This window comes from Cordyceps fumosorosea (genome assembly GCF_001636725.1).
Source record: "Cordyceps fumosorosea ARSEF 2679 chromosome Unknown scaffold_13, whole genome shotgun sequence".
Lineage (NCBI taxonomy): Eukaryota > Fungi > Ascomycota > Sordariomycetes > Hypocreales > Cordycipitaceae > Cordyceps > Cordyceps fumosorosea.
In genome coordinates, this window is record NW_017387313.1 from 27,817 (window position 1) to 51,548 (window position 23,732).

General features: G+C 55.7%; 7 protein-coding genes across 7 annotated transcripts; 1 reads left to right on the forward strand and 6 right to left on the reverse strand.

The window, feature by feature from the left end:
* Window positions 1–208: 208 nt before the first annotated feature.
* Window positions 209–3,189, reverse strand: ISF_05389 (glycogen phosphorylase; the record flags this gene model as incomplete). Its single annotated transcript, XM_018848994.1, has 5 exons — window positions 209–1,606; window positions 1,659–2,168; window positions 2,221–2,486; window positions 2,541–2,861; window positions 3,039–3,189. The coding sequence occupies 5 exons, from the start codon at window positions 3,187–3,189 to the stop codon at window positions 209–211; spliced, it is 2,646 nt and encodes an 881-aa protein (XP_018703565.1).
* A 1,540-nt stretch (window positions 3,190–4,729) lies between these two features.
* Window positions 4,730–6,074, reverse strand: ISF_05390 (G-protein alpha subunit; the record flags this gene model as incomplete). The annotated part of the gene is made up of 6 exons (XM_018848995.1): window positions 4,730–4,829; window positions 4,883–5,121; window positions 5,170–5,299; window positions 5,354–5,482; window positions 5,540–5,885; window positions 5,951–6,074. 6 exons carry the CDS (start codon window positions 6,072–6,074, stop codon window positions 4,730–4,732), a joined length of 1,068 nt encoding a protein of 355 aa, XP_018703566.1.
* A 5,096-nt stretch (window positions 6,075–11,170) lies between these two features.
* ISF_05391 (hypothetical protein) lies at window positions 11,171–11,437 on the forward strand (the record flags this gene model as incomplete). Its single annotated transcript, XM_018848996.1, has 2 exons — window positions 11,171–11,320; window positions 11,396–11,437. The coding sequence occupies 2 exons, from the start codon at window positions 11,171–11,173 to the stop codon at window positions 11,435–11,437; spliced, it is 192 nt and encodes a 63-aa protein (XP_018703567.1).
* Window positions 11,438–11,692: 255 nt separating this feature from the next.
* On the reverse strand, window positions 11,693–12,891 carry ISF_05392 (NAD(P)-binding domain protein; the record flags this gene model as incomplete). The annotated part of the gene is made up of 4 exons (XM_018848997.1): window positions 11,693–11,993; window positions 12,035–12,378; window positions 12,463–12,733; window positions 12,809–12,891. 4 exons carry the CDS (start codon window positions 12,889–12,891, stop codon window positions 11,693–11,695), a joined length of 999 nt encoding a protein of 332 aa, XP_018703568.1.
* Window positions 12,892–13,681: 790 nt separating this feature from the next.
* On the reverse strand, window positions 13,682–18,433 carry ISF_05393 (ABC transporter, transmembrane domain, type 1; the record flags this gene model as incomplete). Its single annotated transcript, XM_018848998.1, has 2 exons — window positions 13,682–18,218; window positions 18,333–18,433. The coding sequence occupies 2 exons, from the start codon at window positions 18,431–18,433 to the stop codon at window positions 13,682–13,684; spliced, it is 4,638 nt and encodes a 1,545-aa protein (XP_018703569.1).
* A 1,451-nt stretch (window positions 18,434–19,884) lies between these two features.
* ISF_05394 (4'-phosphopantetheinyl transferase) lies at window positions 19,885–20,480 on the reverse strand (the record flags this gene model as incomplete). Its single annotated transcript, XM_018848999.1, has 2 exons — window positions 19,885–20,131; window positions 20,236–20,480. The coding sequence occupies 2 exons, from the start codon at window positions 20,478–20,480 to the stop codon at window positions 19,885–19,887; spliced, it is 492 nt and encodes a 163-aa protein (XP_018703570.1).
* A 630-nt stretch (window positions 20,481–21,110) lies between these two features.
* ISF_05395 (hypothetical protein) lies at window positions 21,111–22,243 on the reverse strand (the record flags this gene model as incomplete). Its single annotated transcript, XM_018849000.1, has 4 exons — window positions 21,111–21,338; window positions 21,420–21,813; window positions 21,959–22,148; window positions 22,225–22,243. The coding sequence occupies 4 exons, from the start codon at window positions 22,241–22,243 to the stop codon at window positions 21,111–21,113; spliced, it is 831 nt and encodes a 276-aa protein (XP_018703571.1).
* Between the last annotated feature and the right edge of the window lie 1,489 nt (window positions 22,244–23,732).

Here is a 23,732-nt window from a genome sequence, read left to right on the forward strand (position 1 = left end):
ATCTTTCATTGGGCAGCGCATCTTTCCACTCCTCGAAAAAGCAGTATCGTATTCAATGTCTGCCTTGATGGATACATGCGCATAAGCGACACTTCTGGGTCAATCTGCTACCTTCTCTCCGATCCAATCTGTCCCGGATCGAAACCCAAGCATTTGATATCCTACAGTCACCGGCTCCGCTTCATGCTCGTCCATCCTCGCCCTTCCATTACTCCTTGATGGGCAGTGGCTCGACATTCCAGATGCTCTCCGCGTACTCGTTGATGCAGCGATCACTGCTGAAGAAACCCATGCGGGCAACCGCCGTGATACACTTCGAAACCCATTCGTCCTGGTTGCGATACGCCTCATCCACAAGTCGATGCGTCTCAATGTAGCTGTGGAAATCATCCGACACCAGGTAGTAATCACCATGCTGGCGGACGGCAGCAACCAGCGCCCCGAAATCGTGTGGTGTTCCAAATGTACCCTTTTCGATCTCCTTGAACACGGCATCCAGATCAGAGTCGATTGTGTGAGAGCCATACGTGTGCGCATGGCGCAGGTCTTCCACATCCTCCGACAGGTTACCAAACAGGAAAATGTTGTTCTCGCCAACTTCTCTCGTGATTTCAATATTGGCTCCGTCGCACGTACCAATGATGAGACCGCCGTTGAGAACAAACTTCATGTTACTGGTGCCCGAAGCCTCGGTTCCTGCTGTTGAAATGTGCTCGCTAATGTCCGAGGCAGGGCAGATGATCTCCGCCTTGCTGACGTTGTAGTCTTCCAAGAAGATGACCTTCAACAGGTCGCCAATGTCTGCATCATTATTTACCACCGACCCGACAGAGTTGATGAGGTGAATGATTTGCTTGGCCATCCAGTATCCGGGAGCAGCCTTGCCGCCAAAGATGGACACGCGAGGAAGCTGTTTCTTGCGTTCCTCAGGGGACATCTTCTTGAGCGTCAGGTAACGGTGGATGACACCAAAAATGTTCATCTGCTGGCGTTTGTACTCGTGGATACGCTTCACTTGAATGTCAAACAGCGCCGCGGGGTTCACAGTGACGCCCAGGGTGCTCTTGATGTGCTTGGCTAGGCGGACCTTGTTGGCGTACTTGATCTCGGCCCACTCCTTGCGGAAGTCCTTATCTCCAACGAATTGCTCCAGCTTACTCAAGTTGGTCAGATCGGTGAGGAACTCGTTGCCACCACACTTGCTGGCAATCAGCTCCGACAGGCGAGGGTTGGCTTGATGGAGCCATCTGCGGGGGGTCACACCGTTGGTGACGTTGGTAAACTTGTCTGGGCCGTAGATGGCGACAAAGTCCTTGAAAATGGTCGTTTGAATCAAATCGGAGTGAAGCTCGGCTACACCATTGACCTTGTGGGAGCCAACAATGGCAAGGTAAGCCATGCGAATCATCTTGGGCTGCGACTCCTCGACAATGGACACGCGACGAAGCATATCGCGGTCATCCGGGAACTTCTTCTCTACCTGTTGCAGGAAGAATAGGTTGATGTCGAAAATTATTTGCAAGTGTCTGGGCAAAAGGTTCTGCAAAAGGCTGACAGGCCACTTCTCGAGGGCCTCGGGAAGGACTGTGTGGTTGGTATAGCCAAACTAGACGGCGGGTTAGGACTCTGCTATAAAAGTCTCGTCTTGCTGCACTCACAGTGTTGGTAACAATGGCCCAGGCCTGATCCCAGTCAAGGCCTTCAACGTCAATGAGAATGCGTTGAAGCTCAACAATAGCAAGCGTGGGATGAGTATCATTCAGTTGGATGGCAACCTGCTCTGGGAACTCGCTCCATGCACGCTTCGACTTTTTGAAGCGTCGAACAATGTCATAGAGCGAGGCGGCAACCCAGAAGTACTGCTGCTTCAGACGCAGCTCCTTGCCTCGCTCAAGGTTGTCGTTGGGATAAAGCACGGCGCTGATGGTCTCTGCGCGCTGCTGATCGGCAACGGAGCTTTCGTAATCGCCATTGTTGAACTTTTGAAAGTCAAACTCGCCACCAGAGGCCTTACTGGACCACAGACGCAGGTTGTTCGTGGTTGGCGTGGCGTACCCTGGAATGGGAACATCGTACGCAACGGCCTGAACGACCTCACCACCATCCCAGACGGAGATGGTTTTGCCGTTGGCATCGGCCGATTTTTGGACGTTGCCGTAGAATTGAATCTGCCAACCATGTTACTTGTGGGGCCCATCCAGTTGTGTGGAGAGTACGTACGTCGACCGTTACATCGTGGCGAGGAAACTCCCAGGGGTTAAAGTCCAACCAGTAGTCGGGAACTTCAACTTGGTAGCCATCGATGATTTCCTGCTTGAAGATGCCATAGCGGTAGCGAAGACCGTAGCCCCAGGCGGGATAGTCGAGCGAGGCCAAGCTGTCGAGGAAGCAGGCGGCGAGACGGCCGAGGCCACCGTTGCCAAGGGCAGCGTCGTTTTCTTGAGTAATGATGTCCTCAATTCTGAATCCGAGATCGGCAAGACCAGCTACATTTACTGTAAGTGCGGTGACGGAGGAGAGCAATTGATGGGCGAGCTTACCTTTAGCAGTGTCTTTGAGGCCAACGTTGAGCATGGCATTGTCAAGGGCACGGCCCATGAGGAATTCAAGACTAAGGTAGTAGACGCGTTTGGCATCTCTGTAGGTGTGCTGCTGCTGGGTCTTGTTCCAATCGGTGATGAGGCGATCGCGGAAGGCTAAGCTGGTGGCGGCATAGGCGGCCTTCTCGTCGCAGTTGAACAAGCTTCGAGCTAGGGTGGTCTCAACATGGCGGACGACTTCACGCTCAAAGCCTTCCTGGCCCTCGAAACTCTTGACGGCGTACTTCTCCCAAGCTGCACGCTGGGGCTCCGGGATGGAAGCTATGGGAGACGGCGTGTCAGCCAAAAGAACGGGGACTTGAAGTCGTTGATCGTCTCATAGTAGTGCCAACCCCGCCCCCGCACTTGACTGGAGATGTGGATGTCTCCGACCGCTGAATGCCAACAGCAGAGTAGCTTAGGGTAAGAATTGATAGGTAAGATACTTGCCTTCAACACCTTTGATCTCGCCAGCACCAAAGCCGGTAAAGGTTCTCTTGTGCTTGGGGCGCGAGATGCCGGCGGGCCCGACGGAACCTTGGATATCGACGACGGGAGCAGAGGTGGAGGGGCGACGCTGGCGGGTGGGCAACGCTTGCTCCGACGCCATGGTTGATTGATGCCTAAGAATGTTGGAATTTCTATTTGAGGGATGAGGCAAGCAAGAAGAGGAACGAGCGAGGGAAGTGATTCAAATAGGATTGAGGATGGAGGAGGAAGAGTGGATGGGAGCTTGGAGAAGCAGGTAACTACAGGAGCTGTGGTGTGCTGGTATTTCTACCTTGGCGGGGTACCTTGAACCAGCCATCGAACCACCGACAAACGCGCCAGTGAGGTACCCCGTTGCAACCGCAGATGGCGTAAAGTTATCTGCGGAACGCTATTCAGCAAGGAGCTATCCGTTTTGCGTTGGGCGGCCGGTGTGCATCTGGTGGCAAACTCATCTGGGAACTACCCTTTGCAGCTATCCGGCGACTCCAGCGAATCCCACGAGCGTCTGGACTCATGCATGCGGTGAGGGGGAACCGCTGGAGGGGCCTGACGGGGAGCTTCTGCGGGGCAAAGGCGCCTCTCCAACTTGCTGCAATCGGCCCTTGATTTCGTTGGGCCGGTCTGGACTGGGGAACAGCAAGATTCTCCGTCGGCTTGTCCGGTAGCATCATCTGAGCGATTATGAAAAATAAAAGGAAAAAGAAATCAATCATGTCTCTGAGCTAGCCGAATGCTGCCTACTGGCCACCCCGCCCTTCATTTAAGTCACCACGTTTTTCCTATTTATATGTGCTCCCCTCGGAACGCCTTCGGCGGATGACTTATGCTTGCCTACACTTGAACACCGCAAAACTTGGCTATACCATCTTTATTCCCGCAAAATGCCTCCCATCCCAATTTATACAGCAAATTTGCCTCTAAAAACTCTTGCCTCCAAAAACTCTCACCGGAGTCTTTTGCACAGATTTGTCTGTCAATGGCGGCCACCCCCATTGCCATGCCTTCTCCCACACGCAGCGGAGCCCCCCCGACCACCGACAATATCACATTCCAAATTTATGATGGATATTCCCTTGGCCATTCTCTTCTCCCGCTCATGAATTTACAGCCGCCCCTAGCATACACTTCTGCCATTCATTCGATTCATTCCTGGCAGCCATCGAGGCACACGCAGCCAACTGCCATTGCAAGTAACCGTCGCTGCCGTGCCGCCTTACACCTGACAGATACATTGCACAGTTGCCATTAGCAGACACACATCCGCACATCGAACGCACTTCCGAGACTAGGAATCGTCAATTCAACAAAGAAAAAAAGGACACCCCATGCTTGCTGCGCCGGGCTATAGTAAAGAAAGGAAAGAAAAGAAACAAGGGAATAGGAAATTGGCAGAAAAAAACAGTCAACGCCATTCCATGAGGACAACCCTCTCCCACTGCAGCGATCCATCCAGTTTGGTCGCGGTATTCGTTGTCGTAACATGTCGGATTATGTAAACCGCCTCCCATCATATAAATATGTCATAAACGAGAATTCGAGCAGAACAAACAGTCGCTGCGCAAAGCACGGCCCAGCAAGTGCTCCAAACTCCATAGTGCGCGTCTCGCGTGCAGCGCCGTGCGAAAGCGCTTGCCATCACAGATGCGCTATTGGGCTCCTCAAATAATGCCGGTATCTTTCAGCGCATTGCTCAGTATAGTCTCCTTGACCGCCGCAAAGACGAGTCGGATATTCGATGTGTCTGTGGCTTGCGTCAAGCTAGAAACGAGTCAGCAATGCATCAAGTTGTAGTGGCTGAAGTGCAGACATACTGGGGATAGAGATTGAGATGAGCTCGGTTCACCTGATTAAACCTCCATAGCAAGTATTTGGCGGCCTTGTTAACGTCGTTGCCGCCGGAATAGTCTGGAAAGTAGTTTGCCAGTGGCGATCGAACGAGCTTTTGCTTAAAAATGTCCACCTTGTTGAGAAACAGGATAATACTCGTTCGCATGAACCATCGCGAGTTGACAACCGAATCAAACAGCAGGAGACTCTCCATCATTCGGTTCTATATCTGTTAGCATGCACTCCGCAAATGACACAAGGCCTTGCCTACCTGGCTACTCTCTTCCAAGAGGACCTGGTCATATTCAGAGAGGGCGACACAAAAGATAATTGACGTCACATTCTCAAAACAGTGAATCCACTTCTTCCTCTCGCTGCGTTGCCCACCGACATCAAACATGCTGCGAGGAGTTAGCCATCTCCATGCTACGATGCACCAAGGTGCTGCGACATACTGAATACTGAGTGCACCCATCTGGAATCGGGTTTCATAGATACCAGTTGTCTTGGTACGAGCACGCAGGACATCCATTTCCTTGGGAAGGTAGCCTGGCGCAACAATGCGCATCGCTTCTTGGAAGAAGCTGGGGAAACGCGATTAGCAGGGTATTAGTAGCTTCTTGAACCAGGTCAGGACTTACTATTCGGCCGAGTCCATCAGATAAAATTCGGTTTGGTGTTCCATGAGCCGATCTTTGGCGGGATCTGACCAGAGCGACTGGACAGCGGTTCCGACCTGGGGGTCAATCTGCGCCTGAGGACCAGACTCTGCTTGGTATTCCATCAAGAAGGCCATGTATTGGCGGTTGTCGTCTATTTGCGGCTCAATACCAAACTGCTGCATGGCGGTAATAATGGCTTTGGCGCATTCAACCAAGTTTTTGAAGACGGTGGGTCTGTAGTTGTAAAGCTCCTCGTCCGAGTAGCCCTTGAGATGTATAATCTTCATTTGCTTGACAATGGTCGACTTCCCGCTCTCGCCGGAGCCTGATCGGATAATTGGTTAGCGACTTTGGAAATTGCCGAGAAGAGATTGGGCAGACGGCTCGTACCTAGCAGCAAGATTTTGCATTCTTTCTTCAGTCTCTTGGAATCCTCCTCGATTATGCGATCAATGGCTTGGCTCTTTTTCTTCCTCTCCGCCTCCTCACTGGTGGAACTGAGGCAATTGCCCATCATGAGCAGGCAGATGGGGGCGGCACGGCGCCCTCGAGCGTGTTAGGGGGAGGGCGGTCGAAATATCAAAGATGGTGTTTCGAGCGACGTTGGGCGAGGCGATCAAGATTAGCGCATCATCGAGCAGACGGGGATAGAAGTGGCGGCTGCAGCAGTCAGATTAGACGGACGCGGCGGCGCAAGGTTCGAGGAGTCGCAGGTTGGTGGGCAAGCGTCGGAAGAACGTGCGTTGTGGGACGCACGGCAATCTGAGGCAGCACGAGAATCGCAACAAAGCGCCGGAGTAGGGAAGCAAACGGCGGTTGTGGCGAAGGAGCTGGGGAAGCACGAGATCACAGCAGCAAAATTCCAAGTGATCGATATGGCGACAGGGGCGCGTCGAGGCCGGAGAGACGATTTGGGCGGGTGCAGCAGCGGATGCGGATGCAGATGCGGGAGAGTAAGAGCGATAACTAGTAGAGGAGGATGGCGATACTTGGTAGCTTGACGAGAGAAACGGGGCGATGATGAACAGACAAGCGTGGTGTCCGTTGATTGGGTGGGCCAATTGGGGGACAATCGGTGGGCGCTGGGTTTCTGATGGTGCGGAGCGAAGGCGAGAGTTTTGAGTGGTTGACCGCCAGCAAATGGCACGGAGGCTTCGGTAGCTATTAGCCAAGTTCTTGGAAGCTATGTAGCTATTAGCCAAGAGAGAGGAACAGATAGATGTTGGGGAGAACGAGGAGACGGTCGGGAGGATGCACGGGAGGAAACGGGGTCGATAGACGGATGCGTGAAGCAACGGTTGGGAAAGACGAGATGCGAATGGAAGAGATGGGTTTCGCTGGTTTCGCCCTGACGGAGAGCTGTGAGGGGAGACCCGTGGAGGCAAGGATGAATGGATGCGAGGATGATGGATGGATTGGTGGACGGATGGAGGGGGGGGGCTCTGAAGCTGGAGGCGCCGTGGTGGAGAGAAGGGAAGGCTTGGAAAGGCTCAACAGCAGCTGGGCGAGTGGGCTGTGGGTTGTGTGTGTGGACAGCAAGTAAGGTAAGTCGTTGGTACCGGTACGTATGTATCCGTAGATTGCTACCAACTAACTAGGCATTCGACCGGTACGTAGATAGCGTAATGAGCAGCAGGAGCTTGAGATGGGCTATTCTGACCCCATACCTTGATATTTGCGACTTGACACCTTGACTCTTTGGCGCCAACAGCGCCGGCGACTTCAAACTGATGGCCATAAATGAGGGGCTTGTGGCTGCCTGCCAGCCATCTTGGGCAGGGATTCGCCAAGAATAAGACGGAAGCGAACCGTGGCGTAAGACGTACAGATACATACAAACAACATGAGGTACCAGAAAATGGCCCATTTTAGGCCGTTGAGCCTTGTACCTTGTAATCAATTCATTCCGCCTCACTCTAGTGCTGGGCTCGCTACTGCGCCAGTGGAGAGCCTCGCATCTGCAAGCAGAAAAAAGTGGCATGATGGGCATCACATTAACCCAATTTGCACAGGAATATATGTCCATACAAACGACCTTGCACAAGACTTAATGACTTAATAAGACATTCTATGGAGTGCGGACATTGGTACAAATTACTTACGAAGTAGGCGTTCGCAGACAACGGCCGTGCGGCCGATGCCCGTCTGCTGGCAATGCTATGCAACGGGCCCAATGCCTGACCATTTCCCATCTCCTCTCTGGGCGACCGGTGTGCTCCAGCGGCGTTAGCACCAGGTAGGACGTGAATCTTGCCTCGCGATTAATATCCTACTTGCCTATATTCAAGTACCACCCAGTCCAGGAACTTGATATGGTAGGTAGTACATGGTGCGAGTGCTAGTTAGGCCGAGCAACTAAAATGACACAGGTACACGGCCACGGACATTTTGATGGCAGTTTTGGTTCAGTTCCCCCGCGACAGTATCCGTTTCCTGTCGCCGCTCAGGTACCAACCGTCGTCCCTGGCCTCCTGGCCCATGTCCATCTTGCTCCGCGTGGTGCATTGGCGCACAAGCCAGCCAGCTGGCCGCACAGCCTCACCTAAAATTATCTTTTGGGGGTTTCTTACTATTATTACCACGTGAATTACTTGCACCAGCACGTACCCGCTTTGTTGTTCAACTTGCTCCTCTTGGCTATGCTTGGCTCGCCTCTCCCCGCCACCATGCAAATCCGTAACGAACCACGAACCTATTCCATCTCCTACCATTCGCTCATCGTCGCTATCAATCCGTCCTGCGTCTCTGAAACGCCCACCAACGGCATTGACATGCTGGAGCCGTCAGCCTCGGTCCAGATCGAGTGGCATTGCCCTTGATGCTGCACGCTGCACCCTCCGCTTCATCGCCAGCGTCCAACCAAGGGCATTATTAGCCCTCGGCGTGTGTTGCTGTTCCTGGGCCACCCATCCTCTCATTCTCGTTCATCCCACCCTTATGCGTTCTGCCGCCTGTCTGTCTCAACCTGTCCGTCGCACCGCTTGCGCCGTCGACGTGCCCTATCTATTACGGTACTCCAACCTGGGCTCTGTTGTGCGCCCAGGCGCACTTGTCAGCATGGACCCAGGTACCGGCTCGTCTCCGGCTCGTCATCCGTGAATCACCTTTCAAACGAGACAGGAGCAAGGACCCTGCATTTTGCGACCTCGAAGACTATCGGTACTGGTCCAGCCAGACTAGCGGCTATTGGTAACATCAAGCAACCAAGTGTCCGGTTTGCCGCTCGTTAAACCGGGAAAAAAAGACCTGTTGTTGCCTTGGATGGTTCTCTGCTCCGGCACTACGACATAAAGATATTTGACCTTGCTTAACTAATACCTCGTGATTCAAGCCCCGACCCAGCATCAAGCAATGACTCTCGTCTCCAGATCAATTCGCAACGGCGTCGTCAATCGCCAAGCAAAAGCCCTTCCCCGCGGGAGGCCGATAATCCATAATTTTTCATGGCCGGCAGCACTGAGAACGGCGTTTTGACGTTGACCTAGCCGAACAGGCCCCCTCGTAACAGTTGACTCAACAGTTCTGTCCGAGATGCATGCAAGCTCCATGCATGCAGTGAGACATGCTTGGCGGCACGGTGCCGCTGGCTCCGGTGGACGGGGCATGGACCGCATGGCTTCCTGTTGGCGCTCGTAACCAGGACCCTGTCAATCTGGATGCATGCGTGGTGATAAAATATAAAATTTGGCTTGCCAGCCTGTCTTGCTGCCCCTGACGAATGGTCCGCGTGAGTCGTGTTATCGACATGGGCCACGTGTGGCATCCTGGTCGGTTCTTCAACTTGCTGCAGCCCCTGCCGCTCGGCAAGCCACAGGCAAACTTCATTTGCCAAGAGGGTCAAAATAGTTGCTGGCATCAGCCACAACCAGTGAGGAAGTGCAGGAGCCGATGAAATTCATCTGATCATGACCGACAGAATAATACAAGCATATTTGGTACGATCTCATAGGCACAAGCCACCAACCTGGGGGGCTAAACTGCGGACCGCCTACCTGCCTACTGCTACCCGCAACCCGTGTTCCCCGGCCATATGCGTACTGTAGCTTATTATTAGCCCACCGACCAACCTTGCCGCCGCCCAAGGTCACCCAACCAAGCTCCAACTCGTCTCCCAGGAATTTCAATCCGCCATTGGCCAGCATTGCGACTTGTTAGAAGGGGAAAGGCCCAAGCAAGCCGCGATAGATGGACATGGCCGCAGTGGATGCGACCCCGACCATGTCCAAGCTCGCGTGCCTTGCCTGTCGCCGCCAGAAGCGCAAGTGCACGCGCGAAATGCCTTCATGCCAACTCTGCCAGGAAAGCCAACGTCGCTGCAACTATCCACCCAACAGCAGCGTCCTACCGCTACACCACGCAGATCAAGAAACTAAACCTGCAAGTCATGCCCAACGTGGCTATGCCTTTATATAACGCTCGCAGGAGCCATTTCGCGGACAGACTTTGCAGTCTCTACAGTTGGGCCATGTTCCCAACCAATCTCCACCACCACTCTTCTTTCTCGACTCCGAAGTCTTCGCTAACCTCAGGCTACCCCAGACCCCTGCGAGCCTGTCCTCCCACCAGACTTGCAGGAGATTGCAGGCTATGACGATAAATACCTGATGCATCTCGCTGAGCGCTACTTTCACTCTACGCACATGATCGTTCCGTTTGGTAAATAGTCACCATGACCCTCCTCGCCTCTCAACAACATCACTGCTGACATGTCTTCTTTTCACCGTCACCTTCCCAGTATCAAAAAGACGATTCAAGCAGCAGGTCTGCACAAAAAATAAAAAGGCCGACGCTCTGCTCCTCGTTCTATCCATGGGAGCCGTTAGCCAGCCTTCAATCCCAGCCGCGTATGCTAGAGCAAAGAATTGTGCCCATCTACTGGAGAGCCAGGGTCTGATCTCCATGCGACTACTGCAATCGGCCATTCTATTGGCCTATCACGAAATTAGCAACGCCATTTACCCAGCTGCATATCTGACCGTTGGTCACTGTGCTCGGCTGGGGCAGGCCATGGGTATTCACGACCGAAGAAACGTGCCCCAACTCTTCAAAAGCCCGAGTCAGTTTCTTCAATGTCTTGGCTTTCAGCTGCGCTGTAACGGGGATTTCTAACTGTAGCAGCTTCCTGGGTCGAAGTAGAGGAAATGCGACGGACCTGGTGGGCCGTTTTCATTCTAGATCGGTACGACCCTGCCGTCCTGCGAGTCATTCGTCCCCCATGTCTTGTGCTCACGATTTGCATCTTAGATTCGTTAATATTGGTCTTGATAACAGACCGTTTGCTTCGAGCCACGTCAAGCCAGAGGAGCTCTTGCCTGTGGAAGACGAATACTGGAATCGGGGGGTAAGGTGATGTCCACATACAGACTGGACTCACAGCTGACTCAAGACACCCAGGAACAAACAGTCACTCCATCATTAGCTGTAACGGCAGATATATCCCTTCGAGCCTCCACATTTGCCCGAACCTGCCAGGCTTCCGATTTGCTCTCCCGCGTTCTGTCCCACATCAACAACAATGCAGCAGCCGAGGATCGTAGCGCATATTACCGGGAAGCACTGCAGCTGCATAGCATCGTCTCCGCCCTTCACTTGTATCTTCTCCAAGAGGCCATGGCTCAAGATTCACCAGATCTTTCCTGCAGGGTCTCTGCGCTAGGTATCTGCTCCAGCGCCACCATCGCGCTGTACTACACTCACAGCTGCGCCGACTTTGACGACGTATCGGGGCCGGGCACTGCCGAGCAGCTGTCCATGCAAAAGGTGTCCATAGATGGGCTACACCAACTCGCGCCTGCTCGATCGCCGTTTGCTGCAAAACTGACAACGGTACTCCAGAGTGACGAAAAGGGCGTTGTGGTAGATCCCTTTGTAGCGTAGAGCTTGTATGCGATGACCAAGTTGTGTCTCTGGTCTGCCAATGAAAGTGGCAACCTCGAATATATGGACCATGTTAAGGTCTTTAAGACTGCTTTGGAGGTGATTGGGCAACAATTCAAAGTAGCATGTAAGTGGTCCCAATCCGCGTCAAAGTGTGTATCACATCAACGCCCCTAATGCCTTTATAATAGCTGACTACCTGGCCATATTGGACGGAGCTATGGCAAAAGTATCGCAACGATAAGCGCACTCTTCTCAATGATTTACCGCATCCATCTGAAGGAGTCCCATTTCGGAGAGTTGGGCCTCTGTCCACTCCCACAGCTTCGTCGCCAGCGCCGGGTCCTGCGCGTAGATGCTGGGCGAGCCAATCACCGCGTACGGGATCACATATGCGCCGGAATCGGATGTCGTGAAGTCATCGCTCGCAATGGCGAATAGAGACGATAGGGCTCCCTTATATTGCTCGTCCAAGATCCTGACGCAGCGCATGACGGGCGTCACGGCACGGAGGAGCAGGCTCGGTGCAGCGCCGGTGGCTTGCTTGTTGAGGTTTCTGCTTCAGAGTTAGCCATGGCTTCTGCTGCACATGCGTACATGCTCCTCGCGTGGCGAGCGGTATTCCTACGTGTTGATGTGGCCTGGATGAACGGCCGCCGTGCAGATGCCAGCCCCGGCGCCCCGGACGCGCCAGGCCCGTACTTTCGGTGCAGCTCCTTGGCGTGCAGGACGTTGGCGAGCTTGCTCTGGCCGTAGCGTATCATGGCGTTTCGCGACTCCAGGTCGAGGTCGTCAAAGGCGATGCCTCCCGGGGGTACGAAGCGCTCGTGACCGTTTGAGGTCACGTTGACCAGGCGGGTCATCTGCGCCGTCGCCGCGCCCGTCGCTTGCAGAAGCGGCAGGAGGTGATGCGTCAACAGCAAGTGCGCGATGTAGTTTGCCTGCAAAGCGCCAAGGCCAGCAACTCACAACATTGGCAGCCGGGTGTGGCCCGTTTGTGAGACACGACGCACCTAGAATTGGACTTCATAGCCGTCCTCCGTCGTGGAGAATGGAACGCCCATGATGCCCGCGTTGTTGATCAGCCCATGCAGCGCCGTCTCGGTCCTGCGCAGGTGCCTGGCTGCGGCCACCACGCTGACGAGGCTGGACAGGTCCAGCGGCAAGAAGCGCACGTCGGCGGAAGGCGTCGCGGCCTTGATCGCGGTGATGGCCTCGGAAGTCTTTACCTCGCTACGCGCGCCCACGTACACCCTGGCGCCGCGGGCGGCCAGGCCGGCCACTGTAGAGTATCCGCTATGAGACGGGCAAGGTCAGCAGTCGCTCGGGTTCGTTGAGGTTCGAGCGCGACAAGAACGGAGAACAACTCACATGCCAGCGTTTCCACCCGTCACCACGTAGGTCTTGCCACAGAGGCTGGGCAAGGAGTCCACGGTGAACTTCGAAGAGGGCATGGCTTTCGGTTGAGAATTGGCAATCGTTGTGCTGATGGTGGGCGATGTTGTTGAGGAAGGGAGTCGAATTAGCATGAGGGTCTGTCTGACACAATCATCCAAGGAACCTGTCCATCTCTATATACTCGTCGAAGAATAAAAAGGTGCAATGACACGGCATCTTTCGCGGGTATTACAAGCCCGTCGTCGTCAGCAACTTATTTTTACTTACAGGCGGCCGCGGCCCCACATTGTCCGCGTGTACCCACCCCGCTAGCGTCCGCATCTTGCCAGCGGCGCGGCCGGCCGCTTCACCGGCCGACTGTGACGATGGACCCGGCCCCCGGCTGCCCCCCTTGCCGCTGATGCTTATTTTTTACTTCCTTTTTTTTTTTCCTTTGTCTATCTTAATTCCATACATCCACTTTCGGACTTTTCGGGCTCGGACTGAATCTGGTAGAAAGAACGAAAACCACCCGAGGCCCCGAAGCACCAGGGAGGCCGAAGACGGCGGGCCTACCTCCTGGCTAGCGAGGCCTCGTTTATGAAGAACGCAGAACGAGGACAAGTCGTGGTTGAGTCAAAAAATGCCATTACGCTTTTCTAGTGGGGGGTATTTCCAGCCTGATGCAGACCAGTTGTGCTCCAACGTCTGTATATACAAAGCTGCAAAAGTCATGTATCAACCAAAACCATAGATGCGAAAAAGAAAAAAAAAAAAAAGTCTGAATATATCAGCAAACCCCGCACAGTAAGTCCTCAACCCCTTCTTTATATGCATGCAAATATGTCACGTGTACTACGATCAGCCCTACTCTGCCGGCTCGACCTGCGTGCTCGACGACGACCCCGTCGACGCCGCGTCCTTGTCGTCCTCGGCCACGTTGAGGATCGTCTTGAGCTCGTCCATCTCGCCGCTATGGTACATCATGTCGTAGAACAGCCCGTGGGCGTCGTACAGCGCGCGGGGGGAGCCAAACTCGACCACCCTGCCGGCGCTCATAACAACAACGCTGTCGTAGTCGATAATCGTACGCAGACGATGCGCGATCGTGACGAGCGTCCGCGCGCCACCACCGTCGGCGGCGGCGCTCGCCAGCTCGTCGCGCAGCACCTTTTGGATGCCCCGGTCCGTCTCGTAGTCCATGCTCGCCGTCGCCTCGTCGAGCAGCATCAGCTTGCTCTGGCGGATCAGCGCGCGGCAGAGCGAGAGTACCTGGCGCTGGCCGTGCGAAAAGTTCTCGCCCTGCGCGTCCACGTCCGTTTCGAGCGAGATGCCCTGCTTACGGTGGCCGTCGTCGAGGTCAGTGTCGGAGGAGTAGTCGCTGCCGGAGAAGGAGGCGATGCCGCGGCAGTTCTCCAGAGCTTTTTCGAGGCGCTCGTGGGGGAGCAGACCCGTGGGGTCGAGGTTGGAGGCGACGGTGCCGTTGAACAGCACAGCCTCTTGCGGGATGATGGTGAGGCCCTTGCGCAGACGGTCGCGCGGAACGTGGGTAATGTCCACGCCGTCGTAAAGGATCTGGCCTGAGACGATGTGTGTAAAGCGTAGCAGGGAGAGAACGAGCGTGCTCTTGCCGGAGCCGGTGCGGCCCACTACGGCGACACGCTCTCCCGCCTTGAAGTTGAGGTTGACATCGGTCAGAATGTTGGGACCGTCGGGTTCATACCGGATGGTCACGTTCCGGAATTCAATATCGCCTCCGCGCGGCCAGTTCTTGGGGATAGTCTTGGTCTCGTCATCAGCGTACCCGTCTTCGTCGGGATACGGGGCGTCGTGGGCATTTTCAGGCTCTAGCTTGACATATTCCTTGACACGGTGAAAGCTCTGGATCTCGACCTCGAGGTCGTTCATGGCGCGGACCAGCATCAGAATCGTCTGGTTCAGCCCGTTGGCATTGGTAAGGGAGAAACCCACCAAGCCAGCCCCAACGAGCCCGGCTTGGTTTATGGCGATGATGCCAGCCGAGAGAGCGACCAGAGACGTCACAAAGTCAACACGCACCGCCACCCAGCGGTTGCAGTTGTAGTTGGTCTCGGACGCCGCCGACCAGACTCGCAGCTTCGCGGCCAGCTCCTTGCCAAACTCCTTGCTCTTGCCTTCGCGTGCGCGGATGACGGCCAACCCCGCGAGCGTATCCGCAAACTGGGAGAAGACGGGCGACTGCGAGGACGAGGTCAGGCGCTTCAGGATGACGGCGGTGCGCGTGTACATCTCGCCAATGACCACGCCAAAGAGGCAGGTGAAGAAGGCCGGGATCATGAAGATGGGCATGATGGAGCTGATGGCGGCGATGCGGAAGAATAGCATCATGATGGCGTCGAGCGCGGAGCGGAGGAGCGAGCTGAGCATGCCGTCGATGGAGGCCATGTCGCCGGAGAAGCGGTTCGTGATGCGGCCGACAGGGATGGTCTTGAACCAGGACAGCGGGACGCTCATGATGGCGCGGATAAAGTCGTTGTGCAGCTTTCGGGCGGCGCGCCACGCACCCCACTCGAACATGACAATGATGAAGCCGAAGCTGATGAGCTCCAGAAAGGTAAAGGCGGCGTAGATGCCCATGTAGTAGGCAATGTCGACGTAGCCCTTTTTATTGTACGCTTCGACCCAGACGGAGAGCCAAAAGGTGCCTCCAAAGAAGAAGATGTTGCTCAGGAAGAGGCCGACAATGCACAGGATGCCGAAAATGGGACTGCCAAAGTAGCCCATGTATTCCACAAAAGTAAGTCTGCCAACCTTGCCAGAGGCCCGCATCTCCTGATTGACCAAGTCCCTGTTGGCAGAGCCATTGACGGGTTTACGGGTCGTGTCTTCCGCATCTCCGTTTCCGGTGAGTTCGGCTTCCATGGGAGTTTCTGTGTCGCCGTCTTCATCACCGTCGCCGCCGAGGACTTCGGCGATGGTGATGGGACGCCTGACGGCACCAATGTTGGCTTCCGCGTTGATCACGCGGCCCTTGTCGAGGGCGATGGCGTAATCGGCCTGCGAGGAGATCCAGGGAATCTGGGTAACTAGGACTGTGGTCCTACCCTTGAGTAGGTTGGAGCAGAATGCGCGCTTCCAGACACCCGCCGAAGTCTTGGCGTCGAGGGCGGAAAATATGTCGTCGAGGAGGATGAGAGAAGCACCGGAGTAGAGAGCTCGTGCGAGAGCGACGCGAGCCTTTTGGCCGCCGGACAGGGAGGTTCCATTCTCGCCAACAAGGGTCTTGTCCTTGAGCGGCAGTTCGTGAAGGTCGGTGAGCAGGCAGCAAGCCTCCAAGACGCGGTTGTATCGGATTCGGTCCATGGGGCTGCCAAACAGCACGTTGTTCTGAATAGTGTCGTTTTGGAGCCAGGCGGTCTGCGAGGCATAGGCAATATCAGAGGGGGCCGTCACAGCACCAGACTCCAGATACGTTTCACCCAGAATAGCCATGAGCAAAGTCGACTTTCCGCTGCCGCTTTGGCCAGTGACGACATTCAGCCCACCTTGGACAAAGTTGAGAGAGATGTTTTCAAGGCTGAAGGCGGCCTTCTTGTTACGGCGGAAGGAAGCGTTGATGATGCGAAGGGGCCCGACGGGGTACTCTACCAGCGGCACGGCGGTGGCGAAGAACTTGTCGAGACGTCCAAAGGCAACAATGGCGCCTGCAAAGGAGCGGCTGAGGGAGCTCGCCATCATGATGTTTCGGCGGATGTTCTTGACGAGGAAGACGGTGGTGAAGGCGGTCGAGGCGTCGAGGCGACGGTCGCCAACGCCGACGTAGAGGCCAAACATGACGAGGAGGGAGAAGAAGGGAAAGGCCTGCGTGACCTGGTTGATGACGGTCTGCAGCACAGCAATGTTCCAGAGTCCCTTTTGCTCCCTGGCTCGGGCGGCAATGATCTTGGCGGTGACGGCGTCTTCCCAGGCGAAGAACTTGATGGCGCGAATAGAGGCGAGGTATTCTGTGACGAGCGAGATTCGAGCGTCTTGCGTCTTGCGCACAACGATTTGCGTCTTGTACATGATTCTAGAAAGCCAAAAAGAAATGGGGGTGGCGAGGATGAGGACGGCAGTACCGACGAGGGAGACCCATCCGAGCATCTGGTAGAGACCGATGAGAGAAATGATTGTTCCGGCCGGAACGCCCACGAAGACCATCATGACGTCTCTGGCGCGAAAGATGGCGTCAACGTCGGCAGCCATGAGGTTGGCGAGGCGACCGGCGGAAGTACTCTTTTGTGTCTTGGGCGCGGTGTCCTTGCCGGGGTCGCCGCTGCGCTTCGAGCTCTGGAAAGGGTCGTCCTCGAGCTCCATGGATTCCAGGGCCTTGTGGTAGAGCTCCTGGGTCATGGCGGACTTGATGCGGACGATGAGGCGGGTCGAGGTGAAGACGTACTGCTGAAAGAGCAGGGAGCGGGTGAGAGGTCCGAGGAAGACCATGGCGAGCCAGACCCAGGGGCGGTAGGTGGCGACGGTCGGCAGGTCGAGGTAGTCGAGCAGCTTGAACATGCCAAAGGGGGCCACGTTCTCGACGGCGAAGGCGGAGCCGGCCCAAAAGGCCATGAGGGTCAGCTCGGTGCGCTGGAAGCGCAGGGACGTCAACATGGTGGAGCGGCTGAGTGCGCGGGCGCGTCGGATCTTGCGCAGCAGGTAGAGCGGCTCGTCGTACCAAGCCAGCTTGGGCACGGCCGAGGCGTCGAGGCGGCCGCGGGTGCCCTTCCAGACGACCGGGGTGAGCCACTCGTAGGAGCAGAAGTAGTTGAACCAGCTGACCGTCTCCTCGGGCGCGGGCTCCTGGTGCGGATCGTAGTCGGGGATGATGTCGTCGTGGTTGGAGGACAGCCGCGGCGGGAGCCACTCGGTCGGGGTAACGGCGGCGACCACCACGGCGGCGACGAGGGCGACGAGGGCGCCGCCGACGCCGCGATCGGAGGCGCAGTCGTAGTGGAGCTGCGCGCAAGGCAGGTACTCGGCCACGGTGAGGAGCGCGAGGGCGGCGAGCAGCAGCAGGTTAACGTGTTGGAGGACGTGGCGGCGCCATTGGAGCGCGAGGGAGAGGCGGACGAGGCCGAGGCCGAAGACGTAGGCGGCGAGCGCGGCGGTGGGCAGGTGCGCGCTGTTGCGGGCACTGGCCTGGAGCAGGAAGCCGAGCGCCGCGGCGCGGCACAGCTGGGAGACGATCTCGTAGGGCCACTTGACGGCCGAGGCCGGGTTCCGGGAGGTGATGACGGGGCGCGGCCGGCGGCGACGGAGGGCGACGGTGAAGGCGAGGGCAAAGAGGGAGAGGAGCAGCGCAACGGCCTGCAGACGGCCGGAGCGGGCAAAGTCGCTGGCTTGCTTGATCCATCGGAGGAGCGGCCGGGGAGGATACGCCTCGATGTCACTGCGGTTGGGGTGAGAAGAAGGCGCAGTTTAGCGACATGGTTTGAGAGAGAGGCCGCGGCAGCATTGAGCGCCGAGGGCGCAGTTTGGGAGAAATTGAAGCTCGCTCACTCACCTTGGGAGGACTGCCAGTGGACCGGGACGCAGGACGACGGGCATAAAGGGCGAAAAGGTGGACAGGCCGAGTCGGGTGAAGGGCTCCATGACGACGTCCATGGCGGGGGGACGTGTCTGAGCCAGCAGCAAAGGCCGGGCTCGATGCTTGCTCGGGGGGGGGAGAAGGGGAGCAAGAGGGAGGAGTTCCTTGATCTCTTGAAAGATTTGAAAAGAAGAAGATGGGATAAGATGAAGGCTTCGGAGGAGGGAACAAACGGAGACGACGAAATGATAAACGGGGAGGAAATTTCCGGGGGGCGCTAACCGTAGCCTGGAGTTAGGCTGCCTGTAGGCTGTACTGGTGCCGCCTAACGGGCAGCGGGCTAGAAGTTAGCGGCGGCCCATGGCCAAGTTACAGGCGACTACAGCTGAGGAAGTCCGCCAAGGGCCGCTAACAAGAGACCGCTAGAAAGACCTCTGGACGGATGAAGCAGCCGGGCTGCAGACAGGATCCATCATGGGACCCCACAACGGATTTCCAGCAGTTGTTGCTATTACAACATCGCTGAAGCAGTCGTCCATGGAGGTTGGCCTAAAATATCTCTAGGCAAGTTTCTCTGACAGGTTCTCCATTTGACGTCCCTCATCATCCCAGCCAAATTTTGCAACACACATGGGAATTTACTGTACATTCTTGACAGAGAACGGCAAACGCTGGATTATCTCAATCATCCTAACCCACCAGTAAGTGGCGGCGGGCGGGGGCGGGGATTCGCACGCCGAGTCCACCACCAGCATCGTTCCTTTCCCACTCACTCACTGCTCACTGCCCGCCCGTCCAACAAGCCTGATGGGAAGCGTACCCAGGTGTGCCAGAAGCATGTACATAGCATGCGCTGCAGCTGATGCACACGCGTAGTACTACTAATCCAGCCTCAACGCCTCTTACGGGAACAAATACCTTGTAAGCCATTGGCTGGCACTCCCACACCGGGCTATTCGGGATTGTCGCCCTTTTGATCAACAGCCACCCGACGCCTGCCACGATCCCGCAGATGTTGTAGCAAGGGCGGTGTTGATAACTTGGGCCGCAATACAGGACGGAGCTGTGGTTGCCGCCGAGGCGGCGCCGCACCAGTAGCACATGCACGGATTAGGCAGGTCCGGAGACCAACGGAGGACCGTCACGCCCTTCCAGATTCCCATGCAGAAGAGCCTGAGAATAGCTGTCTTACAAGTGGAAAAAAAAAAAGCAGCACGGCGGGCATGCCAACGCCTCCGGTCCTGTTTTTTTTTTCTACCCGCCACTGCCGCCGAACCAAAAGTAGACAGCACCAAAGTTCCCGCGGAGACACCACTAACTGACTGATCCAGCACCACTGACTGGCCCGTCCAGGGTACCCTATCCGGCCAGCGTACTGCACCCTCACGCCATCCGGCTCTACACATGGCAAAATATTCCCGAAATTTCAGACTTGTATACAGTATTATTATATTCATGACCATCGTACAGTAGTTGTTGTACAAAAGCCCTCGGCCTTTCCCATTACACTCCGCTCCTACTCCCTCCCTTATCTCGTCGGGCCGGGATCATGCGCCAAGCACACGGCCGTCGCGTAGTCGCCGTCGTGACTGATGGAAATCAACGCGCTCTCATCCTCCTCCGCGTCCTCCTCCGCCGCCCTGATCCTCGCCACCGGCGGGCCGCTGCCCAGCGTCTCCGACCGGGCGCCCTCGGCGCGCCTCTCGATGACCACGTCGTGAAGGGTGAGCCGCCTGTGCGCGTGCGCCTTGATGGCAGCTTCCTTGGCGGCGAACCTGTTATGCATGCACGATCAGTTCCAGTTCCATTCATCGGCCCGCCTGAGTCTCATCTGCAGCCAGCGGAGATGTGAAGACGAAAAGACTAGAGGAAAGCTTACCGTCCGGCCATGAACGCGGCCACCTTCCAACCCTCCGGGTCCCGCGTCGAGGGATCGCAGCCGCCGGCGCCGGTCAGGGGGAGCGTGCCGGCCAGGGATGCGAGCCGCGGCCGCTCCTCGCGCGCCAGGACGCGCTCGACGAAGCGCGTGGCCCGCGGCGTGGTCAGGATGTTGTAGATGCGTGAGATTTGGCAAATGTCGGTACCCACGTTGAGCGGCAGCGGGAACGCGCGCAGCGGCTTCATGACGTCGGTTGCTCCTTGCGATGCATTTGATTGTCAAGGCTTGAAACGACGGGGGACAGGGGTACTTGTATCGATTCTGACGAGGTTGTGCTCAGTCAATCACCGAGCCGATCGATGTTGTAAAAGTTCAGGGTGGTATTTGTTGGCACAGGCGGGTTGCATTTTAGCGCCAGCATCTGCAACTCGATCGACCCACTTGCACCAGACAGACAAAGCCGTAGCTATGTACGTACTAATTGTAGTCAAAAGCAAATCAATCAATTTATTGTCGAATAGGCATTACTCCTGGGAATAATATTGCAAGCAAGAAGAAGAACATAGTATGGGGAAAATCAAAAGCAAAATCCAAAGAAGAAAATTGAGACGAAAGTAACCCATTAATAACACATGACATGGTTTCCAGCGGTTTCCCGATATTTCGACATGTCAGCATTTCAACATTTCAGTACTGCGCTTGATAATCCAACTTGATAATCCATAGAATGGCTACTTTTGGTGAACCCAGCTCGAATCCAATCTGAGCAGGCTATTGTGGGATCTGGGGACATATATCTGCAAGCTCGCTCATGCGGACGAGCATCCCATCGTATCCGACAAGCTTCAGGTTGGCCATCATTCTTGAGACGCGGCCTACTCGTTGAGGAGAGGCGCGCGCTCGGCATCGGTGATCTCGGTGCGCTTCCTCCAGCGAATGTCGCGGCCGGTCCAGACAGGGACGGCGACGCCGAGGGTGGCCAGGAAGAGAATGGCCATGATGGTGAAGGCAAAGATCCACTGGAGGGCGACGATGTGGTGCGTGAACTGGGCCACGCCGATGGCGGCGGCAAGGACGGAGAGGGAGAAGCTCATCGTGTAGTCCTGTTGAGAGCATATACGTTAGCATGACAACGTTTCCTAGGTGCGGGTCGAGGGGAAGAAGGAAAAACTTGCATTGTAGACGCCGAGGAAGAACAGGCCAAAGGCGAGGAGGGACCAGATGAAGACGTTGGCAAAGACGCGGGCGACGAGGCTGTCCTGGTGCGGCACCATGATGGCGCCGTTCCAGTAGATGGCGACAAAGGTCCAGGCGAGCGGGCCGGAGACGACGGGCGCGTGGATGAAGCGCGGGTGCTTGTTGTGGCGGAAGTAGAGGGAGACGAGGTTGACGAGGTTGGCGACGAGGACGACCTCGGCCCAGTGGAAGTGGCGGCCGGCGAAGAGCCAGACGAAGAGCGCGTGCAGGACATTGTTGACGATGAAGTGGCTGCCGACGCTGGACGCGGCGTTGACGAGGTCGGCGTTGGCGGAGAAGAGATGGGCGACGTAGCCGAGCTGGAGGGCGAACAGGACAATCCTGAGAAGATGTTAGTGATTTGGTCATGATGAGAAGAGAGTGACGTGTAAGAGCTGGGGGAGAAGCGTGGGCGTCTGTCAAAGGCCCCGGGAGAGGAAGAGAGAAGGTGTAGAAAGGTGTCGGCGTCTGTCTGTCAGAAGCTCACCAGAAGATGGAGGCGATGATGGAGTTCATGGTAAAGGCGCTCCGGTGATGGTAGTTGATGGCCCAGATGTGGCCGCGGACCGTGTACCAGACGGAGACGACGACGGAGAGCAGCCAGGTGAGGAGGGTGAGGATCTTGTAGGTGGTGATGGCGCCGACCGAGTGCGACTCGCGCCGACTAAAGGGGTTGACTGGATTTGATGGTGAGCATTTGTTTCCATCATGACAGAGGTGATTGATGATGTTGGGTGTGGATGGGTGACATACAGCGGTTGAGGTTGGCCATTGTGGCGTGGCGCAGGCGAAGCTGTCTTGGGAGCTAGATGGGGTGAGGGTAGCTGTGAAGCGACGTAGGTAGGTAGGTAGGTAGGTTGGTGATGGTAACAGCGAGCACAATGGTGTTGTTGATGGTCGTTGCTTTGCGGTTGATGCAGGAATGAAGATTCGTGGCCAAGGAGAAAATAAGAATGAAGGAGGCAAAAAGAAAGCCGGTAGGAGAGGGAGAGGGACAGAGGGTGAGTGGGAGGGGGAGGACAAGGCCAAGCGTGAGTGAGGAGGTGGTGCAGATGCGGCTTGTTATTACTGGTGGTGTGAGTCTCGTCTCTGCGTGCGTCTGTAACTAGTACTAATGAATAGCTACTGGGGAAAATAATGGGAGCGAGTGGCACTGAGTGTGAGGGTGTCTTGTCTGTGTGTGGGAGGGAGCCGGATGAGGACTGATGATGGGTGAGGATGGATGGCCTGGAGCGTTCTTGTCTTGGGATGGATGACGTCGGACCCGCGAGCTTGGATCGGCAGCATCAACAGTAATTAGCAGGCGAGCCAGCCCAGCCCAATGAACTAGCTGGGAGTGAGTGAGACATGCATTTCGTGTTTCCTGCGTATTTCTCTGCGTATTTCTGTGCATTTATCCATTCCATCAAATGATTCGCAATGATTCTCATTTGCACGGATACATGCTGAGCAGTCAGGTAGAAGCCATCAAGGTTTCATTCATCACAGGCAGCCGGCGGCACTCACTCATCAACACCAGACACTACTACTATTATGAACCCCCCAGCATTATCATACCTACATATGTTAGGCAACCAGGTATGTATGTACATTGATCAGCCACAGACCGATATTTACCAGTACATTCTCCCACGGACGGCAAATGTCTGCAGATGGTCTCGGATCACACGCTAACAACCAAGGCCAGCTCTCTCAGCGCTGCGGGGTGCCCAGGTACTAACCATTCGCTAACAACGTTCGACATTTCATGAGGCATGAATCCATCCGTGATGCATGAATGGACTGACTGACCGACAAAGGCACAAGGGTACCGGATCCATCCCCATCTACTAGTTTATTCGGTTTTTATTTTATGTAGTTTTTTCTTCTTCCCATTTTCACTTCCCCGGACAAGAATCTCCTTTGCCACATACAATTGACATGGCAAACACCAATAATATCCCACCGCATGACATGTACAACGCACGCAGAGGGAGGGGCACCGTGCCACGGAGCAGGGCATGTTTCAAGCCACCTTGGTTGTCCTTTTTATTATTTTTTTTTCTTGTACCATCATGACTTCCCCTTTTTTTTTTTTTTTATAAAATCGATTATTCACGAATCCATGTTCTTACTTGTTTGCACAAATCCCCGGGTACGCATTCCTCCCCATCCGGGCCTCATGCAGCCACTCGCCGGCCCTCCCTCCCACATGCACATGCACATGCACATGCACAATGTACACGCGTTGCATCCCCATCGCCGATGCAAAGCGGTGACAC